This window comes from Carassius carassius, chromosome 50 (assembly GCF_963082965.1).
Source record: "Carassius carassius chromosome 50, fCarCar2.1, whole genome shotgun sequence".
Classification (NCBI taxonomy): domain Eukaryota; kingdom Metazoa; phylum Chordata; class Actinopteri; order Cypriniformes; family Cyprinidae; genus Carassius; species Carassius carassius.
Window position 1 is genome coordinate 14,222,450 of NC_081804.1, and position 19,163 is coordinate 14,241,612.

Sequence of the window (19,163 nt, forward strand, 5' to 3'; positions counted from 1 at the left end):
GCTGCACACGTTTCTTTGCAGTTCACCATGGTTAACAATGGAAGAACAATGATTTCAAGCATCACCCTCCTTTTAACATGTCAAGTCTGCCATTCTAACCCAATAAGAAATTTATAATTTCTTAACACTTATTTTATACAGGCCTATTTATTTATTTCTAATTTAACTTGTAATACAGAAGATTAGACAATTTTGAAAAAGGCAAAAATGAAGGAATACTTATTAAAATACTGGATTTATTTTCATATATTTTAATATATTAGTTATATATCGGTTATTTATATGACATGATATGAACATAATATATCATAAGCATATAGTCATTAATTTATATTAAAATTAATTAGACGTAAATTTATGAATTTATATTCATGTATTATCAAAAGTTAATTAATACAATTCAACACAATCCTTGTATTAGAATTGCAGCTCCCAACAAAGGAGTGGTTTCTCATAAACTGCAACATTCAACAATGTAAGAGAACCGTACTGTATAATAACATCAGAGGCAAAGACAGAGCAGTAGAAGTGGCAAAGTAAGGGGATTCATTTATGTGTGTTTGCATGCCAGACTGAACTAACAACTTGTCAGAAGAAGTGAACATATATCATCACTTCCCTGACTGCCAGCCTCGCCGCTATCAAAGGCCCCTCTGGGCTGTCAGATCAGATGCCAGTTTAAAGAGAGAAAGAAACAAACACTGCCATCTCCCCGCGGTAAACTCATGAACACAAACACACACTCATACCGCGGTAACGCAGAGTTGTACTGTGATCAAAGATTGCTAGAGTGTGTGTGTGTGTGTGCACATACATTTCTGAATTGACACTCCACACAGAACAAAGACAGTCTTTGTGTCTCACAACCAAGTGCACAAAGAGAGAAACTTCATGTGAATCTTATATCGCTATTTATTACGCCCAGCTCCAGAATGCTTCATTCTAGATGGTCAATATCAGCACGGAGCACTCAAATATGTGTGTATAACATTGGCTAAATAGTACACTATTTCACTGCTTTCCACAGCAACACACCGGTATCTGTGTGGCTAGTTTTATATATCTCATATTTTCATTTAAATAAAAATTCTGATGTAAATATAATAATTTATTTTCATACTTTATCAATTATAGATCTATTTATTAACAATTATTTTACTGGGGAGAAAAAAATGTGATTAAACATACAATGGCTAGAAATGGAACCAGAGTTAAATCAAATATAAATATTATAAATATATTTTTTAAATATCAATTGTTTGTTTCTTTATTTATTAATATATAATAAAATATAATTAATTTACATATATTATTTCAGTATATGTTATATGGGATTAAAACAGTATATTAAAAGCAAATATATATATAGAGAGAGAGATAAAATAACTGAAAATTATTAAGATGTCAAATTAATTAAATGTAATTCATTCATATTATATATATATATATATATATATATATATATATATATATATATATATATATATATATATATATATATATATATATATATATATACACACACATATATACATACATAATTATTATTTTTTTATTTTTTTAATGCATGCTAAAATAATGTTAAATAAAATAAAATATAAAATATAATAATAATATATATTAGAATATATTAAAATGTAATATATTAAAATAAAATACTTTCATCTCTCATTATTCTGCAGACTTCTATACTTTCACATCAAATACAATTCTATATTAAAATAAAATCAGCCAAATAAATCAAAGAAAAATCAACATTTATTGCTGCCATCTTACGAATCAAAACTATTCTCTGCCAACTGGAGTAAAAACAGCCCTGCAGGACAGGAACTTCTGAGCGCTGACTACTGACTAGAAGCAAGAAAAAGGAAATGTCACTTAAGAAACGAAGCACCAGAGAAGGACACGAAGATCTGGATGAGAGAAGGAAACGCAAATATGTGAACTCCAATTTCAGATTAACAACTTATGGAACACAGAAATTTCTTATTTAATATTGTAACGCTGTTCCAGTTGCTAGGCAGATTATTTCCTGTAAAACAATGGTTTAGATAGGGATGGTAGATAATGCAACAATTTAGACTTAAATCAATAGTTCAGATCCATGTATTTATCTATTTGGCAACCAGCCGTGTAATAAGCAGGATCACGTACAAGCTCCCCTCGCCCTGCCGCTGATAATGAACGGCAGACTGTACATTACCCCTTCCACAATATGCACTTCTTGCGGTTTCGATTGCAGAGAGTGCATGTGAGAAATGACTTTCCTTATTAAGCCAGAAACCTACGCACAAAGCTCGAAAACCACACAGCACAGAAAACCCCCACAGCCGCTAAGAGCACTATCTATATAAGACACCCAACACAAAGAGTAAAGTAGGTCAGGCCTCCTCAGAGCGCCGCTGCCTGCCACACAGCTGATAAGACTCACGCTTTTCTACTACTTCACTCCTGTGGTACATTTGACTTTAGTCTTTCACATATATGATATTTGTTCCACCTAGAAAGCTTAGACAACTCATACTAAGTGGTCAAAGGAAAGCGTCGCTATTACTGTTGCCAGCATTCATGGTTAGGGGTTTTTCGAAAGCCAAAGAAACTCGTCCCACACTATTCATGCTTAAGTCATGTAAGATACCTCATATCGTGCTATATATAACAGGTTTAACAATAAAACTGGTGTAAAAGCCCCTAAACTTTCATTGAAGGCCATATTTATATATAGAAAGTTGATATTTGGCAAGTCAACATCAATCAACAACACCCAAATAGCACCTACCTGCTTTTGTGAAAAAGAAGAGTGCTTAATTCTATTGAATGTGCACTTGTAGTGTACTTCAAATCTTAAAAGTATATTTAAAAAAATAATAAAATAAAACTGTACTTGCAGATACCAATATTGATAAAATAAAAGGCCACTTAAGTGTGCTTAAAGAGATACGCTTCATTAATTATTTCTTAACGCAATCAAGTACACTTTTTATCCTTTTGAGAAGTAACATTATGTAGGCGCTGCATAAAATTAAATGTGTTATTATTAGTATTATTTATACTAAGTGCAGTTTGTAATAATGTCAAATCAACAGTTCTGGGAGTTCTGTTGGAATTTTCCCTCACATTAATTCTGACCAATCAAAAAGGCCAATCTGGCCAACGAGTGATGTGGATGTTGTCACGTGTTTGGTTTGGAGGAGAGTAATCAGTTTGGTGTAAAAAGGACCCAAGACAGGTGAAAATACTCCAATGTATAAGGTGTTGCCCTTGGTCCGGACCAAATGAACCAAACTACAGATGTGAACGCACCCTAAACTTACTAAAGCATGTGTAAAGTACTTGATTATCATTTTAACTAGTATGTTATTTGATACTTTGTTTAAATATATTTTAAATGTACTAAATTATAACTTAATTAAAAATGTGTAATTACAATTAATTAAATACATGACATACAAGTTTAAGTATATTTTAGTTGATCATAAATGCTTGTCAGTACATTCAGCAGTACACTTTAAACAAAGTACATAAAGATCTACTTAAGTGGGTCAAAAAAAGCACATCTAAGTTCAAATAATTGCATTTAACATAAATTTAATGGGGTCATATGATGCAATTTAAATTTTCTTTGGAGGGTTACAAGCTCTTGGTGCATAATGAAGATCTGTAAAGTTGCAAAGACTAAAGTCTCAAATCCAAAGAGATATTCTTTATCAAAGTTAAGACTTTGCCATGCCCTCATAAAACACCTCGTTTAAACACGCCCCACATCTCTACGTCACTATGTGGAAATATTTGCATAATGCTGTCCAAATGTTCACTAAAGCAAGAAGGCGTGGTTTCAGTAACACAGTCAGTGTTGAAACAGTCATGTCAGGGAGATGCTCTGTGTATCTAGGAGAAAGCATAAGCACTTTATTTGGCCTTCAGAAAGTAGATGCATTTAGGAATCTTTAAGATTACAGAACAGAACAGCAACACATTTTATGGACGACCGCTTAATGAACCTAAGAGACGAGGTCATTCTGACTTTGCTATGACAATCTGACGCTTCTGAATCAGCTGCTGGAAGGATGTTTTGTTATTAGTTTAAGTATTTGCTATTGAATGTTCAAATGCAGAGTTTTGCGTGTCGCGTGTTTGTGTGCGTGTGTGTGTGTGTGTGTGTTTGTGTGAGAGAGAGAGAGAGAGAGAGAGAGAGAGAGAGAGAGAGAGAGAGAGAGAGAGAGAGAGAGAGAGAGAGAGAGAGAGAGAGAGAGAGAGACTGTCATACAGTCAGCTGTCTTAACCATCCGTGGCTTGTGTACTACAAACATACGAGCTTCATCACGGTGTCTGTCACACGACTCTGTTCCTCTTTCAGGCTTGAACTGATGGTAAATCTAAAGACATTTTATTAACTGTCTTTACACATTTTAAAAGATGAAGCTTGTGATTATGGAAAGGGAAGTTTCATTTTCGAAGAGTGTTTGTAGTGTTCGGCCAATCACAATGCACTGGGTCAGTTGGCCAATCAGAGCAGACTGAGCTTGTCAGAAGGAGGGACTTTGTAGAAAATGAAAGGACCTATAATAATGTACAGTATTTGAAAAACAATGTGTTCTTTGAACATTAAAGCATGTCAACATATTCTGTTACATCAAATACACCCTTTAAATATAATAAATGTTCATTTAAACATTACATTCAGTTATATTCTTTTAAAATATATTGTTTCTGTACTTTAAAAGTATGCTAAAACTCCACAGCAAGACCTGGCAAACACCCATAACAACCTACAGCCTCTTAGCCAGATGCTAATCAGATAATGTAAACATCTTGTTTTGCTTTACTCTTACATATATTTATCATATCTGTATATGAGAGCTGAAATTTAATATGTTTGCAGTCACACTATCTGTTAAACACTGAGAGAACAAAGAAAGTGAGAGAAAGAAATGTGTGTGTTTGTGCATGTGTGAACTTGGGATGTCAGTTACACAGGACAACCAGCATCAGCAAGGACACACACACACACACACACAGAGGAAAAGCCTTAAACAAAAGACAGCTTTTCCAAACAGGCTTAGCAATCTGAGACAGAGCATTGACTGTCATTGAATTACCCTAGTCAAAGAGTATACGCGCGCATAAAGTGACAAGCAGAGGCAGAGCCGTATGCACAGCGTGATAAACTCACAGAGACAGCAGTAAAAAGACACTTAGAGAAGCTCTATAGAAATTACTGGCATACAAGCTCTTAACCAATCAATATAATTCTTTTCTCTCTGTCTCAGAGAATTGGAGAGAAGAATATAATGATCACTCACAATGCATCATGTCGATAAACACACGGCCAAACCATGTATGCTTGAGCTCCTTCAAGAAGACGCTTGTTAAACTGCACTGTTTTTCTTCAAAACATAATGCATTGAATGTCTTGTCTTTTCAGCCGATGTTGGTTTCATATAATGTAGAGTGAAACAAGTCTGACAGATGACAATTTCGTAGATCTATTCTAGATCTTAAATGCCAAGACAATAGTAGAAAACATAGTCTAAAACTTGATATTGTATGTAATGTGTGTGTGTGTGTTTAGGTTTTTTTGGCGATGACTATTACAATTACACAGACAGATGGGTAGATAAATGTTGTGCCAGCCATCTGAAATGCTGCAAACCCATATGCAAATATTATTCAAATCTATTCACAATTTGTTGACAGAAACCACAACCCACACTCATACTCACGCTGAGCAAAGAATGGCTGTCCATATTACACGAGTACATATGGCGGTGTGCTTGTTTACATGCTGCTTTAAAAGACTTACTGCAACTATGCTAATGGTCATGACGTTACAATGCATAATATATCAGTCACCATGTAAGCAGTGGCAAACCATAACAGAAACAGAAAAAAAAGAAAAATCACAAAACAAAAAGACAAAACAAACAGCAGAAAACACACAAATTAAATAAAATCACAAAACAAATCAGAAAAAAAGCAGCAGAACAAAAGTCAAAAAAATTATTCTGAACAAATCAGAAAAAACTAAATGGCTTAACAAAATCAATGAAAACAAAAACACAAAACAAATCAGAAAAATTAATGACAAAGCCCAAAAAAAAACACTAAACAAAAATAAATGAAAACGCAAATCACAGTTTGAAAACAAAACAAAAAGTAGAATAAAAACAAAACTAAAATAAATAGCAGAACAAAAAACTAAACAGAAAGAACAAAGCAAAACAAACAAAACAAATCAGAAAACTTAATAAATCACAAAACAAATACCACAAAAAATAAAACACAAAATTACAAAAAATAAAAATGAAAATAAACTGAAATAAAATCACACACACACACACACATAACGGAAATTAAAGATACAAAAAATACAAAATAAACAAACAGCAGAAACAAAAGAACGGCTTAGACAAACCTAGAGGTTGTGGGTGCACATGAACATAGATAGAAAGAAACTACCTCGAAGTAAAACAGGACATTAAAGTGCAACAGTGTTGCTGCACTAATAGTAAAGATCTGCTGACTACAGCAACATATTGGTGTGTTTGACTTGAAGCAGCGCTGCGCAGACAGATCTCGCAGTACTTTGATGTCATACACTGATCGGTCTGTGCAGCACCGCTTCAAGTCAAACACACCTGCTGCCTGTTCAGCAGGGCATCATGGGTAATAGGATAAAGAGCGATGGATAGAGAGCAGAGGAAAGGGCGCTCACCTCTTGGCTCTTCGGCCTGTTTGGCGAGCTTGCGGAGAGCGGCGGCGAATCCTGAGTGTCCAGACTGAGACGCAGGGCTCCCGTTGCCTACCATTGCTCCGCTGATGGGGGAAGGAGTGAGGGGGCTTACAGTCGCCATGCTGCATGGTGCTGCCGAAATCATGCCTAATGATGGAGACTTGGGCTCATGGCTCATAACTGTAGAGACAGAAAGATGTAGTTTCTGTTCAAAACTGAATTCACAATCACAGAGGAAATGTAGAGGCTGACATTCAGCCAGTAAACGAGACTATATAGATTATATCCTCAAATTTAAGACTGAGTTCAATTCAAATCTATTTTTATCTCCACTCCGAGCGAGCTTTGATTCGCACAAGCTCTGATTCAAAGATGGAGAGAATGTGTTTGTGTGTGTGTGTGTGTGTGTGTCTACTGTAGCCTACTGTATCATATTTCTAAATTATCAACATGATCAAACCTTTGCTGAAAAACCTGTTGTACAGAATCTACTACGTGCCTGATCTGATTTATAGTTTATACTTTTTTAGGAAGTATAATTTGGCATAATTGTAAAAACGTCCACATTTAGCTAGTGGTTCATGTGTCTTTTTGCCGTGAAATCTTTATTGATTAAGTAAACATAAAAATAACTTAATATTATACTAATGTTAAACTGTCAGTATCAAATATGATTATTTTGAGGCTTTGAGGAACAATTTATTATAAAGGAACTTTTGTTTGTTAATCTCGCAATCATCATTGTATTGTTTTGCATTAAACAAATAGCAGAACAAAACAAAAGCAAAAACAAAACTAATCAGAAAAAACTACATTCAAAACAAAACGGAAACAAAAGTAAATGAAAACGCAGAAAAAAAGAAAAAAAAAAATCACAAAACAATCTGAAACACAAAATAATAAACAAAAAGCTAGACACAATAATAGTAAAAAAAAAAAAAAAAAAAAATCCAAATGCGAAATCCAAAAAAAATATATAAAACAAAATGCAAAACAACACAAATAGCATAACAAAAGAGGAACGAAGCAAACAAATGAAACCATAAACAAAAACAGAACAAATCAGACTAAAACAATATGCAAAACAAAACTAAATGTTTTGTATGTAAATGTTTTACCCCCACAATAATATATATATATATATATAAGCATTTAAATATCTTCTTACTAAAACATCTTTGTGAGATAAAGTGACAATTGATATTAATTTGCAATTTATGTAAGTAGTAAGTTATTCTGTCATAAAGATCTCATTGATTTACATGAAAAAAAATTACAATTTCCATCTTTTTTTTTTTTTTTTTTTTTTTTTTTTACAAAAATCGCTTACTTTTTAAGTTTTAAATAATTTTTCTATATAAAGTTGCAATAAATTGTTCTCTTTTTAAAAAATATTTTTCTGACTATTTTTCCCTTTGTGTGCTTTAGAGGGTTACAACATAAAGGGGAAGTTTGCTAGCAATGAATTGCATAAACTGATAACCACATTTATTTGCATATGTTGCTTGCAATGATTTAGCGCCTGATACAATAACTGGTATATATATATATATATATATATATATATATAATTTTTTTTTTTTTTTTTTTTTTTTAGGTTTGGAGGGGAGAACATATTAATAGACATGTTAAACATTTCACATGTTAGGTTCCAGATCTGAACTTTTGAGTTTCAACAACTTCCTTCTTTTGTGTATCACTCTCTCACACACCTCCAGCTTTCACTCACTGCCAGCGTTTGTATCAGAAACAAACAAAAGCTTGCTTTATCGTGATAAACTCTGCCTCACCCTTGCCCTTCTGCTGAACCGAGCAAAACAATTAATAATGAACTTAGGGCAGTTAGGAGAGCTGGCAGCAGCATCCTCTGCCATCAGCCACAACTTCATTACGACTTAATGGAGCCTTACGCATCCAAACAGGCAGAGTAAGAGAACATTATATGTCCGGTGGTTGAACTGAACAGATTAATCGGATTCATCTTAAATAGCGTTATAATTCAGGCACATTAATACACATAATTTGCAATTTGTTCTTTTTATATATATAATCTGCCAAACAAAAAAATCTGATTAGAATTTTGAACAAAGCAAAGGAAAAAAACTAACAAAATGCAAACAAAACACAACAGAAGATGGCAATAATGCACAGCCTCTAATGGCTTCTGTAATGAAACAAAACAAAACGTATGACCTCTTAGAGCTTTTGTAGTAAACTACAAATAAAATAAAAGACAACTAAAATACAGCAAAACAACACGCAGAGCTTTTTTCTTAGTGAACTAAAAAAATAAAAGAAAATTTACAAAATCACAACAAAAACATATGGTCTCTTAAGGCTTTTGTAGTGAACTAAAACAAAAACAAAACAGTAAAATGAAACAGCACAACATGCATGACCTCTTTAGTAAACTACAAAAAAAACAAAATGTAAAAAATGGCGGTAAAAGTAAAACAAATTAAAACAAAACAAAATGTATGGCCTCAGCTTTCATAATGAACTAAAAAAATAAAAAGAATTAAATTAATTAAAAAAAAAATTGGCTTATTTCGTAGTGAACAAAAATTAAAACAATAAAAAAAATATTTTTTTAAACGCGACAGCATAAATTGTGGTTAAATTAAGAATGTAATCAATACACTATGTCAATAGGATTCATAATAAAGTTATAATCCTCACATAATATATAAACAAGTGCAGCATATAACTGAAACAAGGTTTTCTTCCTGCCATTAAGCAAACCACTATATCCACCACTCTCCAATCCTGTTAAGAGCTTATCAATCAAATCATCATATCATGCGCTCTTGAAACACAGCTGTCATCCGTCCTCTCATTTGCATGCTACAACCAGGCATCTTCTCTTTATCTCCCTCATTCTCTCTTTCTCTTGATAAACATTCTCAATCAATCTGCTACTGAACCCTCATGCGCTCACCGCCCCCTTCCTCTCATCTCTGCAGCTCACACTTTCCCTCCTGGATGGTGTCAATCAGAGATAACAGAGAGTCTCTGGTCGCTGTGGAAATGAGAAAAGCCAGAGGTATCTTCCGGCACACCGCCATTCTGGGAGAGACGGCCCTCTCAACACAGAGGGATTTATAAACTGTTATGTCAAGGAGTGGGACAGAGAGAACATTTAGGATGCCTTAAAGCACTCATTCTCCCAAAAACAACAACTCTGTCATCATCTAATAACCCCACATATTCTGTGGAACGTGAAATTAGATATTTAGCAGAATGCCCAAGCTGCTCTTTTACAGTAAAGTAAATGGGAATTTCTGTAGGACTGTCAAGCTTCACAAAAGCAACACAGCAGAAGTCCAAAAGGACAAAAACATATAAGCCACCATGATATTCTATTTACACATATTAATATCAAAGCATTTATAAATGGTAAATTTGGTTTCCCTAAACGATAATATTGCTTTGACAACAATAAACACTGTTGCTTCAGTCCAGTTTTTAGCATGAACTACAACCTTATTAAAGGAGTCAATTAGTCATCTGGCATGCTTAGTGAAATATTCCACATCATTTGACATCTATGCACTCACAGACACACCTACACCTCAAACTACCACGGAAAAGCATTTTTTTAATCCCTGGTCTAGCAGGATTTACTGTAGGTCTGTGGCTTAATAAACTCACACCTTTTATTATAGTCTCATATACAAACACAAAAAGGATACTGTACAAAAATCATTAGATCTCCAGCTGGCCATTCAGAATGAATTGCCAAATGTTTAAAATGGCTCACTTAAAGTGCCTGAGGCTTGCTATGTGAAGATCTCTTCTCTCACAGAGATGAAATCCTGCTCTGCTGTTTTTTTTCCCAGAGGCTTTAGCTGCGGTTCGAGTCAGCAAAAACAGTCCAACTGGCTCTCTAATAAGCTTGTTCATTAGACACTTCAGCCAATGCAAATTGACCCAGCCCTTGTCGACATGACCGGCTCATGTAAATTCAATGAGAGAAACAGCAGGGATAAAAGACTGAGTGATGGATGATGTGTCATAGTGCTTTGTTGGCCACAAATGAACACACTCACACACATACATGTCCATAATGATGACAGACAAGCATTGATGCATGGGCGACTACAGAGATCTGCTACCCCGCATTCATTAAGACTAGATAAAGCACCTCACACACACCTGGCTTCTGCTCATTAATCCCAGTGTGTATGTGTGCGTGTTTTACTGACAATATTAAAGATGGATGAGGACTAGAATGGTACTGATACTTCCACAGTGAAATGCACTAATTGGTTGGGACAACAATAGAGATTGATAACTAGAGAGAACGTTGATCACAGAGCTACTGGTTACAAAGGGCTTAAAGGTTGAAGACCTTACACTGTGTGTAAGTACCGAAACAACTCCACTTTCCATAACTGAAGCCCTTACGCTAGACTTGAATGTCCTTGATTAGTTTTGTATTGATTTTCTGGATCTGTCTGCAGTAATTTACAGTTATCTACAACCTGTTGATCTCAAAGCTGACTGAGTGCATTTTGAATTGTATTTTCTTGGGATAACAGGTCTTTCCAGGATGCCTTGAAAGTCTCACACTGTTCTCCCTGCCCCCAAACCACTGGTGTCCCACAAGGTTCGATAATTAGTCCATTAAACTTCCTCATTTAGACCAGATCACTCTGTATCACACTCTTAAAGGAACACTCCACTTTTTTTTTGGAAATAGGCTCATTCTCCAACTCTCCCAGGTGGTTTTACCATTTTTTAATCCATTCAGCCGATCTCCGGGTCTGGCGATAGCACTTTTAGCATAGCTAGCATACATCATTGAATCCTATTAGACCAGTAGCATCGCATACAAAAAAAAAAAGACAAAAAAGTTTTGATATTTTTCCTATTTAAAACTTGACTCTTCTGCAGTTATATCGTGTACTAAGACCAGTGGAAAATGAAAAGTTGCGATTTTCTATACTATACTTAAATTCTGGCGTAATAATCAAGGAACTGTGCTGCCATAACATGGCCGTAGCAGGCCCAGTGATTTCACGCAGCGCCTAAAAATAGTTCCCAGCAACTCTGCTATTGCTGCAACTACACAAACTAGCTGAGGACTATTTTCAGGCGCTGCGCAATATCACTGTGCCTGCTGCGGCCATGTTTCAACAGCACAGTTCTTTGATTTGATTTTAAAAAGTGGAGTGTTCCTTTAAAAATAAAGATTCTTAAAGAAACGTTTATATACATAGAACCTTTCCACTGCACAAAATGTTCTTTATACTCTTAAAAATAAAGGTTTCAAAACAGTGATGCTTCAGAAGAACCATTTTTAGGGAACCTAAACCGGTTCTTCTACAGCATCGTTGTGAAATTCTTCATTTCTAGTAGTGCAGCATGCAGTTGTGTGGCTTCTCTAATCACTACTACTCCGACCACACTTGACAGCTCATTTCTCATTCGCATTTAAGTCTCATAATTTGGTCTGAATATGTCTGATTACCCTTTCTGATAATGACCTTGGAGTCAAGACTAGGTTACTCTTCTTCCCACTCAAGAGCTTTCCCACGGTCACGATCCTTATCTCAGGCGATGGTCTCAGTGTCGTCCCCTCGAGGTGAGAAAAAACCTTGGACGATGCACAATAAGCTCCCTCAGCCCTGAAGCATCATCCTCCTTTATAAGTACAAGAGGTCTTTTCTGCCAACTTAGCCAGGAACCTACAATCCAGTCATTTGTCCACTTACATTTATGCTAGTTGATGTTATTTATGAAAATTCGATCATGTTACGCCTCTTTCCGGGTCTCTAAAATCAATCAAATTTAAGACACCATTTCTGGCAGGGCAGAATGCTATCCAAAGGGGCTCTTGGGTACATATCTATGGAGGTGGTCTGGGTTTAAGCTTGTACTGTACTTGGGGACCCTGATGGTCAGATCAGACCGTTCTCTTTGGGGAGCCTTTTTCATTTAATGCACAAAAGGGGCCACACATTCCACATTTGTTGTATACAAAGAAACCCATGGGCCCTAGTGGTCAGAACACACTGTATGTGTAGAGTGGCCTGGAGGCACCTGTGCTCTGCTAACACTATTCACTTAGGGCCCTGATGCTAAGCTTCTTTTGGTAGTCTCAAGCAGTGTGGCCTGATGTTTTGGAGGCAAAGTCAGTCATTTAACACAGTTCCCAACACTGGTCCTGGACTACCCTCAACACTGTGCATTTCAGATCCTCCTAATCAATCATTTAACCTAGAACCTTAAGACACACCTTTTCAGGTTTCACCTCTAAAACTTCTTAGGCTTACATCAATATATTTTAAACATAATACACAACAAACAAAGCCACATATTTCCTACTGGCATACTTAACGTTCCTTTCTTTTTTCTTATTATGCCCCTATCCATCAGCACTCCAATTGGTTGCCTGATCTGAAGACACAAGATGATTCATCTCTAGCCACCTGAGCATACACACAACCGTTGTAGCATTTGCAGGTCTTGATAATCAAGGCTCTTGTGGTCTAACCTTAGCACATGACCCATATCCTCAGCCTCCTGTTCTGGTAATTACTGCTTACATTACATGTGCACTTTCTTGTTAGTCATTTTGTAAGGGTTATGAACACAATGAGGTGTTAAAGTCTGTAGTACCCTTTAGCCTTGTTTTAAAAGTAAAATCAAATGCAAACTAAATAGGCTAATCTTCAGCAGGTTTTACTCAATGTTTCTATTCACAGGACTACTTCAGACACACAAGGTACCTCAAAGTCACCACATTAAATTATAAATGCTGCCGATCACCAGCAACCCCTTCAAATCTACAGGACAGAAGTCTAGATCACCCCCAAAAGACATACATTGGCACCTACAATTCTTCATCAATGGTTCAGGTTCAGAAGCTAATAACTATGATATTTACAAAAACCCTTCACTAATAATAAAAAAAGGGTTGGCATTACAAATAAAGGTTTGTGGTTACCGCGATATTGCAACAGGTTCCAGGGAATCGAAATAATTGGCTTCTGTGTAATTATTAGGTTTGGCACAGTATGTTCAGCATGTGAATGACTCTCATAACACAGATAGATGCTGAGCAGGCAAAAATGACAAAAAGGAGTGTCCAAAAAATGTGTGTTTTTAAATATATTTTTCAAGTAGAAGGTATCTTATTTAAAAATATCATGAATTAGCCTAATTAGTTAATAAAGGACCGTACGCTTCCGGGAGTCACACCAAATTATATTCTGCTACCTGAACTAACCTTGCTTTGACATAAAAATGACAAAATTTATTGACCTTGATCATGGGGGTTTAGAGCGGTCCTCTCTACAACATCAGTAGACCAAATTTCTTAAAAAAAAGATTTCATTGATTGTGTTACAAATAAACAAACAAATAGTCTTAGCAATCACAGGCATCTCCATCGCTGATAAATTGGTGCTCCATTAAAGACTTTCGTGTGTGTGCGTGCTAACGGAGGTCAGCTCAGAAGGTTGTGACTTTTAGATATCACAACAAAACTTTTAATTTCCACAGTATGAAGCAGTTATATTGTTAAACTGCACAAAAGTTTTAAGGCGCCAAGTTCACGTTTACTGGAGCTTTACCTGGCAGTTAAGGAAGCATGTATTCTCTGACACTGTGTGAACAATTACAACATAAATACTCTTATCAGTTATCAGGACCCACAGCTTTTCTCTGTGTTTGAGCAGCAGAAAAAAATTCTAACAAAAAAAAGTGAAAACTTATTACATCCCACGCTGTCCCCTCTAAGGGACACTTGGCATCTCCTAAGCCCCCAAAACTGCTGACACACATCAAAAAGTATGCTGGGTAAGTATTTATGCTTTGGGAGTTTGCCCACTGTCACTATGTACGCAGTGCTGATTGGTCATTTTGGATATCTAGGGAGCATTTATGATGTCACATGCTAAAATATAGGATAAAAAAAGATGGAGTTTCTCTTGTCTTTTCATTTTGGTCATTGGATCAGGCTTTTGACCGCTCTCTCTCTCTCCCTCTTTTCTCGTGGTATCTTATTACATGTGGTTCTTCTAAGACCACATTAACTTTCTGTTCCCCACTATTCAGGATTGTCCCCTAAGTTTTAAGGTGTCAATCACAACGTTCTCTTGTCACTTCAGCCCGATAGACATGTCCAAAACGAAGACCACTGTAGTGCAAACAGCCGATGTGTGTGTGTAAATACAGCTGACCAACATCAGTTAAAGAAGCAGCAGAAATCTGAGCTAATCCCAATACAGTCTGTCTCTGAGGGTTTAGCACTGCTGATTACACACACACACACACACACACACTCATCACAAGGGTTTTCATTATATAATCCATCCTCAACACCCCGTTAATCAATCACAAAACCAGAGGTGATCAAAAAACACTACTCCTGCCTTGAATCTCACAATAAAATGCATCTTTTAATTGTAAAGAAACTTTTTTTTTTTTTTACTTATTTATAAATAAAATTATTATAATTACTTTTCAAAAAATTATCAAAAAAAAAAGAATGACTAATTGGTTATGTTCTTCTACCATACTGTAAATCGAAAGTATTGCTAAATGCATACATGTATATAATATAATATATAATACATAAACTGCCTTTAAACAGTTTTTAACAATTTGTAAATACATTTTTTTTTTAAATAGATTTTTTTAAAACATTATGCACAAATAATCCCAAATTGTTTGTTCCTCTGTTGTAAAATACTCTGGATGAAAAATACTGATAAATGTATAAATATAAAAAAATAACACTATTATATAATTTTAAATGCACATATATAATATAATATCATATAATAATAATTTTAAATGCGCACATTTACACCTGTTTGTTTGCCCTGCCATGACTGACCTTTAGACCTTTTACATTTCTAATAATTTTTTTAATCAAAATATATTATTTTTCAAAAAACAAAAATTAAGCAAAACAAAAAAGATTTCCCCTAATGGAAATCACTTTGGATAAATGTGACTAATAAATGCATAAATATAATAATATTTTTAAATGCATGTGTGCCCAACCATCATTGATTAAAAATAATAATAATAATTCACGCTTTATACATAAAATTATTATTATTATATTATTTTATATTATTATAAAATTATTATATCACCTACAACACACAAAGGCTTAAAAATGGAAAAGAACAAAAGACCGCCCGATCAAATCAGCATTCAAGATGTAAATATTCGTTATCGAGCTGGTCATAAGCAAATAAGAGTCTAATGGAGTCAAATGGTCAATGAGGAGTTTCTTTATAAAGCGTCTGCAACCCCCACCTCCACCTCCACCCCACCACCCCCAACATACACTCACATCAAACCATTAGACTATACTGGTCTGGACCACAGTACCAGCTCATATTTATTGTAAAAACATGTATAGGCTACTTGCATTGTGCTTTGGCATTTGTATTTTCAAACGTTGGAATTAGGAGTTTTTCCATTCGATTTGCCGTCACTTCAATTGCAACTGTTACTGACTTAATGAAGCCTTAATCTGTGCCTTTTGAGCATGTAATTACAGTAACTTCTCATAACTACTCCTTCTCATAACATCCAACTCATCCAGTCTTTCCAGTTTAACCCAAACTACAACTCGCATTTCAGTTTCGCACCTAATCAAATAAAACCTCAGCCGTTAGTTATTAAAAAAAAGGTCAGTGCGACTGGATAATGCAAACTCCCATTCTGCCAGTAAGTACAACTAGACTGGTTGCTGAGCACATATGACTTTCCACAGCACACTGACATTTATCTGACCACACAAAGCCAGAAGAGGAAACAAGAGACTTCAAAAACGAAAACTTCAAATGTGTAAAACAGACAGGATGTGACCAAACCAACAGTTTCTATGGTTAAACAAAATGGTTTTGCCATTTTGGCCAATAGGCTTCTGATATTTATAAAGTTGGACAGCCAGTATCAGATGCACGCCAAATACTTATTTTACAACTCAGCTAAATTAATAAAATACTTATTATTATATGACAAAGCTGTCTACGCATCTTAAATTGACAAAAAAATGGCAGAATATTCAGTCCAGCCAAAATATATACCTAGTTTACATATTTTGCTGAATAATCTATAGGCTAACATTCATAAATGTAACCAATATACATAAGTTCTCTCTATATTTTATAATCTCAGGCTTAACCATGAAGCATTTTCAAATATTGTGTTAATAACCTAATTTACACAAGATCCAGAAGGGAGGTCTGAGAAGGATGGAAAATTAACCTTGAGGTGACAGAATATCAGAAGGTCATCTAACTCAGCGTGACTCCCCAAACACTTACTCACAGTCTGAAAATCCAACATTTAAGACTGTTAAACACTTCTGAATATGAATGAGTCCCGATAGGAAGCCAAAGGTCACATCAAGCATATCATTTCTAATAACAAAACCAATAAAATCATTATCTTTCACGGAAGACGACAGTATTCCAGGTTCAAATAGAACAGCTGTAATCTACTTTAATTAAATAAACAAAAATGATAAATAATAAGCTAAGTGTACACTTGCAGGATGGACCACGAATGACTGTGAATGAAAACAAAGCGCCCCACATCACGCTGTGTTCCGGCGAGCGATGAGCTCGTAACAAACGCAGCCGAGTGACGAGCACATTTCAGCCCGAGCCTCTTTATCACAGCCCGCCTTCGAGAACTCACCTTAAAACAGAAGAAAAAGCGTGTTTCCAGCGTATTTAGAGCTGGAGTAAATCCATGGCGTTCTCCGGCGGCGGCGCGGCGGTCGAGAGCGCTGAGTGAGCCGCAGTGGAGTGAGTGAAGGCGGCGCTTAGAGCCTCGCAGCACCTGCTCCACTGATCCGCCCCCGGAGGAAGAGCCACAGTCAAGGGTGACGGACCTCCTACTGACGGGGGTCAAGTCACACCGAGCGAGACAGAGAGAGAGCGCTCCGTGTGTGTGTATGTGTGTGTGTGTGTGTGTATGTGTGCTCTCGATGGAAGGAATGCTGCATGTAGATACTGTACATTCACAAACACAAACATCTCTGCGTTTTTAAGTTATAGGCTGCTATAGGACATTCTTCTATACGGTTTGCCGTTTAATGTTTTCTCTATATATAAAGCTATACAAACAAATAACAGAATCAAAATATATATTATTTTTAATCACCTTTTATTCAAATCTTATTTTAGGATGAAAAAAACTATTAAGGATTTTAATGGAAAATACAATAATGTTAATTATATTTTTCACTTCAGGAGGCGTGGTTATTATCACCTTAGTCGATTAATTAGTGATTAATGACTGGTAATGACTGCTAATGACTAATATTGACCCAGCAAGACTATTAAGAGATTATTATTGCGATATTTATTCGTATATATATATATATATATGTAGCCTATATATATATATATATATATATATATATATATATATATATATATATATATATATATATATATATATATATATATATATATATATATATATATATATATATATACACAATTACATAATATGATGTCATGAAATAATTAAAATAATTAAATGATATAACAAAAATTATATGTAAGCCTACAAATGTAAAAATGTTTATGTATTTATATCACATTTTATGAAATACTGATTTAAAAGATATAATCTGATATACAAAACATATAAATATCAAATAAAACTTAAATATATATAACATGTTCTTCAAATGTAACATGAAAAATATAAAACATAATAAATAATAGTCCATCAGAATTCATTAGGGTAGGCTATACATGATGCTACCAAAATAAATGCAAAAAAACATCCAGTGTATGCTCAAAACTCTTGTCTGCAAAACAAATATTACAGATTTACTATAAGAATAATATTTCTAACAAAGGCAACATTCAAAGACTTTAAAACAAAGATTCTAAATCTTAAACAAAAGAATCCCATATGTAACAAAAAACAAGCTCATTCTACAGAAAATAATCCAGTTATTTTTGGAAAGTCTGTATTCCATAGCCTCTCTCTCTCTCTCTCTCTCTCTCTCTCTCTGTCTTTTAGAAAGACAAGAGAAGAAAGTGTTTACAACCTGGCATATATAAGCCTCTATTTCCAACTGATTCTGGGCACACACACACACCTGCAGGGCATCCTTGAGTTAGTATGCATGTGTGATCAAATGACACACCTCAGTGCTAATGGTGAGGAGAAGAGGATGCTTTTATGTGTGTGGTATAAACGCTACCTGCAGCCTAATCTGAGTCTGTTTCTGTGTCTCTCTGCGCGTGTGTGTGTGTGTGTGTGTGTGTGTGCGCTTGTGTGTGTGTGTGCATGACAGTTAACTGATTACCGAGGCACCTGCAGCTGTGAAACACACACACAGTGGAGGAAGATGAAGAGAGACTATAGTAAGGATGGATGATGGGGCGGCACATGTGCTCCTGCTGCTTTTAAGAGTGTGTGCGTGGACCAG

General features: G+C 35.2%; 1 protein-coding gene across 1 annotated transcript in view; it reads right to left on the bottom strand.

The window, feature by feature from the left end:
• gse1a (Gse1 coiled-coil protein a) overlaps window positions 1–17,591 on the bottom strand; it is a 37,251-nt gene extending 19,660 nt beyond the window's left edge. Inside the window, exons 1-2 of the mRNA XM_059545944.1 lie at window positions 17,408–17,591; window positions 6,716–6,913 (exon numbers count right to left, since the gene is read on the bottom strand). Of these exons, the coding sequence (XP_059401927.1) occupies window positions 6,716–6,911 (196 nt within the window). The 5' untranslated portion in view covers window positions 6,912–6,913; window positions 17,408–17,591. The remainder of the gene's footprint in view (window positions 1–6,715; window positions 6,914–17,407) is intronic.
• Window positions 17,592–19,163: the final 1,572 nt, after the last annotated feature.